Source organism: Olea europaea, unplaced genomic scaffold (assembly GCF_002742605.1).
Source record: "Olea europaea var. sylvestris unplaced genomic scaffold, O_europaea_v1 scaffold3258, whole genome shotgun sequence".
Lineage (NCBI taxonomy): Eukaryota > Viridiplantae > Streptophyta > Magnoliopsida > Lamiales > Oleaceae > Olea > Olea europaea.
The window spans coordinates 38631-44278 of record NW_019251470.1 but is presented as its reverse complement, the minus strand read 5'-3'; the positions used below and the strand labels follow the sequence as shown (position 1 = coordinate 44278).

Below are 5648 nucleotides of genomic sequence, written 5' to 3'. Positions count from 1 at the left end.
TGCATATTATCGAGCACAGGTGCACGGGGGCCAATGATATAACCAAGTTTGTTCCCGACGTATACACATACCCGATGACTCAATTTCGTCGGTATGTGTATCAAAATGCTCGGGACATATGTGCTCGGGGTATCCCCCTAAATGCCCGGGCTATTACCCCGAAGAGTCATTCATCAATCATTCGACATATCCTCGGGGTTTTGTCCTCGGGATTATGACCTACGACAGCGCCTCATCCAACGAGAGATTTATTCTGACTAAAAATCCTCAATTCATGTCTCCCATGCCCTGAAGAACTCTATTGGTATCACAGTTATACCTCAATTCAAACTCCTATCTCGCGTAAGACTCATTGGTGTAAGATTGCAAAATCAAGCTATCCTACTACAGGTGCAACACGGAATCCTAATATGAACACACCACCTACCTCTATAAATACAGAACCTTGGGCCATTATTCAGGTACGTTTTACATTGTTCTTCAGCACATAGCCTCACGCATATATTTCCCTTTCTGACTTAAGCATCGGAGGGGCGACGAGAACACACCTCGTTGCCTTTGTTTCAGGTATCGGAAGATCACGTTCGTGCTCCTCACCAGTCATCAAGCTCGGAAAATCAGCAGGTACGATTTTTGGTAGCATCAGTTACTAATTCAGTGGGAAATCATCATTTTCTAAGTTGTAGTTATGGTGGGGGCCAAAACCGAGTTCCAACCGTAATAGAAACCTCTCGACTCCTATTCTTCTGCCCTCGCTCTCTTTCCTGTAATTCCATTTCTGCATCTTCTTCTGCAAACACCAAACAAATAAAAAAAATCATCAAAAAATTCTAAAATTGAAGGAACATATCAATAAATAATTTATTCCATTGATTTTTCTAACCATATGAATCACGGATGCTGGTAGTTTTGTGTTGTCTTTTCGGTACCCCGTTGATAACAGCCATGCTCACTCTCCTCAAATCTCTGTTTCTTTCCATAATAACTTTATAAGATTTCTTCTCTATTCGGCGAGAATTCAAAAAATCACAGCCGGACTAACACGATTTTAACCGGCATAAAGGATCTAGTGGTCTGAATTTAGAAATGAAAAAATTTGTCAGTTTTTCTTTGCACTTCGTTTCTGCTCTACACTTTTTTTTGTTGCTTTTCAACTCACGTGAAGCCCACTCCAGAACGGGGTCGAGACTGGATGACAACGATTTCTCTATCACTTAGAAACTCAATCATCACTGTCGAATCTAACCATCAATCCAACGGCTGTAAACATCCGTGCCTACATGACAGAACCGTCACTTTCTCATCTCCAAGAACATCATTTGCCACGTGGATAATTAATTATCTTTTCCTTTAACAATTATGAAAAAAACTAATATTTAGAATAATGCTATTCATGCGCACGGTGCATGAAAAGGGAGAATCTCATTGTAAGAAGAAACTGATTAATTAGGAAAATAAATATCTGCCAAGTGCGGGTCACACTTTTCTAGATAAATATCATGAGTGTATTTGAGAGCCATTTTTATGTAAAAATACATTTTGAAATAGTAAATTGATAGGAAATATGTGGTTGAAAAATAAAAAAAAATTTTTTATTTGCGTATAATATTATTTTAATGAAGAATGTGTGGTTGAAAAGAAAAGAGAGAAAAATGCATTTTGAAAAAAATGAGTACTAAACGGGGTTATATATTATACGTGGCAGTGTCTTTTCATTTGAAGGGGCCTACATCATGGCAGCAGCGCAACCATCTACCGCGGAGAAGCGAGATCTGCGCCCTCGGTTAAAAGTGATCGATGGTCAAGCTTCCTCCGCCGATGAAGCCGCTATCGGAGTGGGGAACGAGTTGAAGCGGATTTATTTGACGAGTCAAAAGATATACTCGCCTTGTTAGATTTTAGACATTATTTTTTGAGATTTTATTTAAGTTGGATAATTCAAAATGTGTAAATTAGACTGCAATTGTGTCAATGTCTACAAATCCCATTGCTACAATTTTTATTTGGCTCGTTGCTATCTCTAAAGGAGTATAAGCACTACAGATCAAATTTAATGAGAAGGAAGTTAAAATAGGAAATATTACAACAAAAAAACAATAAATAACAAGAACATGATGTACATTTCAACCTTTCAACAAAGGACAACTTCGAATAAAAATAAAATAAAATAAAAAAGGAACATTGAGTGAAAATTAAATCACTCTAGACAAACCAATCATCCAAACAATAGAAAATATTAAAACTATATACTAAAAAATACGACAACGATGCAAAATTAGTTCACGACACTACAAATCCTTCTTATAATCCCATTTTGACCGGTAAGGGGTTCAATGTCTCCCATTTTGATCATGGCTGCCCCAAAGTCTGAAGAGAAAGTACGAGGATTGTTACTATATTCAGTCACAATACTATCCGTTGATCCTCCGCTGAAAAGAACTTGATCTGATTCTAACAAACCCCTCCTTTGGATTAAATTCCTGTAGTAATTGTTGTCGAATGAATTGGGTGTCACCAAATCGAGTGGTGATAAATTTCCGTCATTACCGCTTCTAGGGCATTGGCGTTGACGAGTGCTAGCGAAACGAGCATCAATATCGGTCCCATTGCTGTATATTCTATCACGGAATAGACGACATTGTGCCTGCCCGATTGTGTGCGCACCTGCATAACATCGAGGGTGACAAATATTTAGGTTATGTGCCGGTCGAATTTCATATTTAGGTCAATCTGAATCTTTAATAGGTAAAATATGATTAGACTCGACAATGAGTACACACATTAATTTACCTGATAAAGCCACCATGTCTCTTTCATTAAGTCCTTTGCCACTAAAGGTGGATATAAGTATGTCGAGGCTGTCCCTAAAGCTAGGAAGATTACTTTCTGCCAGGGATCGGGTTGCTGTCGTCGAATCTCTTCTCCCAAGCTTCACTGTCCATGAAGGACCACCCACCGCAGCCGATGCATCCCTAGCTGCCACCGCAAGGATATCGGCACAAGAAACAACGCCGGGGCATATGTTCTCCACCGCGCTTTTCGCGGCATCTATGACTTCGTAACCTCTTGCCGAACCATTATTAGGCCCTGCAGTTTTCTCACTTGTAATGCCTGTGGCGTCATCCAGTAGTATCGATGCATCACATCCCTAAAAACATGAGAAAAAATCTGTTAAATATATAATCTTCAACACACTTCCTCATGTAAAGTTAAGAGTTATGTTTGCAATTTTCAACATGGAAAATTATAGTTAACCTGAACAAAGCAATCGTGAAAATGGAGACGAATGAGGGATGCAGCCATCCTACGTTCGCTCGACACGGCTCGTCTAATGGAAGTTCGTATCGTACTGAGCGCATTTGGACATGTAGTATCGTAAAATGTAGAAGACAATTGCGCATGGCAAGAGATCATTAGGAGAAAAATTATAGCAGCAACAGCTGCATAAATATTGCCAGAATTCATTATATTCTTTCGAAAATGTATACAAGATTATTATAAATGAAGAAATATAAGAATATTAGATGTTTTCCTAAGATGTTTGTGGAAGTGTTGTAGCAAAATCCAGAATTTATAGAGCAATTGCGCTGCATGAACATGACTAATTCTGCTGTCTTTTTTTGAATTAAGATTTAGTCCATTATGCCTTTTTTTTTAGCGACGGAAGTTACATATTTCCACTGCAAAACTATTCTTCCTTTCTCTTTTTATGCTTTCTGACTTTTGGTTGGTATAAAAAAATTATAAATTTACACCCGTTTGAGCTTCATTATTTCTCATTATAATATTTTGAATAGTGTTTTATTTAAAAAATGAATGGTTGAAAATTTTTTAATTTACGTGTAATATTATTTTATTGAAGATTGTGTGATTAAAAATAAGAGAGAGAAAAATTTAATTTAATATAATGAAAAATAACAAAGCTCAAACGTGGGCTTATTAGCATATTAAAACTTTTCAATGAGATGGCTCGATTTATATTTAATAGATAAATTAATATTCAAATTTTACTGTGTATTTTTCACATTCATAGGAGTGTGTTTATGCTGCTAATAGTAGTACCCTGCTATCCTAACAATATAATCTTCCACGCACTATCGAATGGAAGATAATTCCGAATTCGATTTTGCCTACGAACAGGGAATTAAAAAGAATAATCATATTGAGTTCTTGGATTTCCCTAGGTCAGTTTATGGACCAATGAAGAATTTGTATCTTCGAATTTCATTGGAAGGGATAGTGCAAAAGAAATCATAGAAAAATGATCGAATTTTGTGACGTCCTGTATATATTATTAGGTGCTCGAAAATGGTTGTAGTAATTTTATGACTTCACTCATCGATGTCCCGAATTCAGTATACAAAAAATTTATAATTTGCACAATTGTTGAAGTTCGTTGAATAAAAATTTCTACCTCGATTAATGAATTTTGCAAGAAAAGGATTATATATAAATTAATTAATTATAACCAACTTTCTTAGAATAATATTATGTTGTTATTCGTTGGTCCAACATGCATCCAGGCATATTATCAAAGGCTGCTATAAGCAAGCTAATTAACTAATAAATAATATTAAATGAAGCACATAATGTGAAGAGGCAACCTAGGACTTTTCGTTTGGTCAATAAAATTGACAACAATGTAATAAATTAATAATTAATTAATTCCACCCTCTTAATCTTGTCACGTTTTAACCAATCACTAATTCTCAACTATGATTAGTCAAAATTTAAAAAAATAAATTATATATTAATCTTGAAACCGGTAGCATAAGCCCCCATTGGATTACGTATTAAACAAGGTTGGTTTGGTAAATTAAATCGTGAATTCTTATTACTAATATATTCTTATTTTGGATGATTTGCTCAAAAATTAAAGTACCCGTCTACATACAAAAGAATCTTAAAAAGATTAATGTGACAAATAAAGTTTAAATTCAAACTTGACTACTTGAGCAAAGGTTCCGTTTTATTATCAGAAGCTAAAAATCACTTATAAGTAAGTCAACTTCTAGATGTGAGAGATCAACCCAGAAGGCACAAAAGCATAAACACAAAAGAAACGCGCAATCTTGAAAGGAAGTATTTGACATTTACATCAAGTTCGCAATATTAAATCGTAGGAAAGTCAATAATTTATGCACTTTCTTTGTATGGTCAATAGAGAGTTATCGAAATTTTATCCATGCTCAAAAATTCGGCTATTAGATTGACATTACGAAATGTGACTACTCTCTTTGTATAGTCAATATTCTTCCGTCAAAATTTTCCTTTGTATAAAAAAACACTTTTATTTTATATTATAGTTTATCTTTACCTGGCAATGTGAATCAAGGTTACGGCCTAACTCGAGGGATAATGATCTATGAGCCTCTTTTTGGAATGTATTATGCTATTTGTACAAAACGTGTTTACAAATTTGATTGACAATAAGTATTAACAAAATTCAGACCATTAATTTTCAATGATTTAAAAATCTATTTTTCAAATGATTGGTGTAAATATTACATTATCAACCAATTTTATACCTATAGCATAACTCTTGTGGAATAGGGATGTAATCCTTTAATTCCCTTCTAAACAAGAAAGGTGTTCATTTAACTTTATTATTTTATTCTCAAAAGAGGGGGGGGGGGGGGGGGGCGGGC

The 5648-nt window shown here is 35.2% G+C and overlaps 1 protein-coding gene across 1 annotated transcript; it reads right to left on the bottom strand.

The window, feature by feature from the left end:
• Positions 1-2101: 2101 nt before the first annotated feature.
• Positions 2102-3532, bottom strand: LOC111385717 (lignin-forming anionic peroxidase-like). The gene is made up of 3 exons (XM_023010136.1): positions 3256-3532; positions 2791-3148; positions 2102-2664 (listed from the first exon to the last, which is right to left on the bottom strand). The coding sequence occupies exons 1-3, from the start codon at positions 3463-3465 to the stop codon at positions 2276-2278; spliced, it is 957 nt and encodes a 318-aa protein (XP_022865904.1). The 5' UTR covers positions 3466-3532; the 3' UTR covers positions 2102-2275.
• Between the last annotated feature and the right edge of the window lie 2116 nt (positions 3533-5648).

What these genes read in the sequence shown, in the direction of transcription:
- LOC111385717 (XM_023010136.1), bottom strand. Translation starts at nt 3,465, where the DNA reads ATGAATTCTGGCAATATTTATGCAGCTGTTGCTGCTATAATTTTTCTC. An exon ending in TTCACGATTGCTTTGTTCAG is followed by an intron (nt 3,149 to 3,255) that starts GTTAACTATAAT and finishes TCATGTTTTTAG; the next exon opens with GGATGTGATGCATCGATACT. An exon ending in AGACATGGTGGCTTTATCAG is followed by an intron (nt 2,665 to 2,790) that starts GTAAATTAATGT and finishes GATGTTATGCAG; the next exon opens with GTGCGCACACAATCGGGCAG.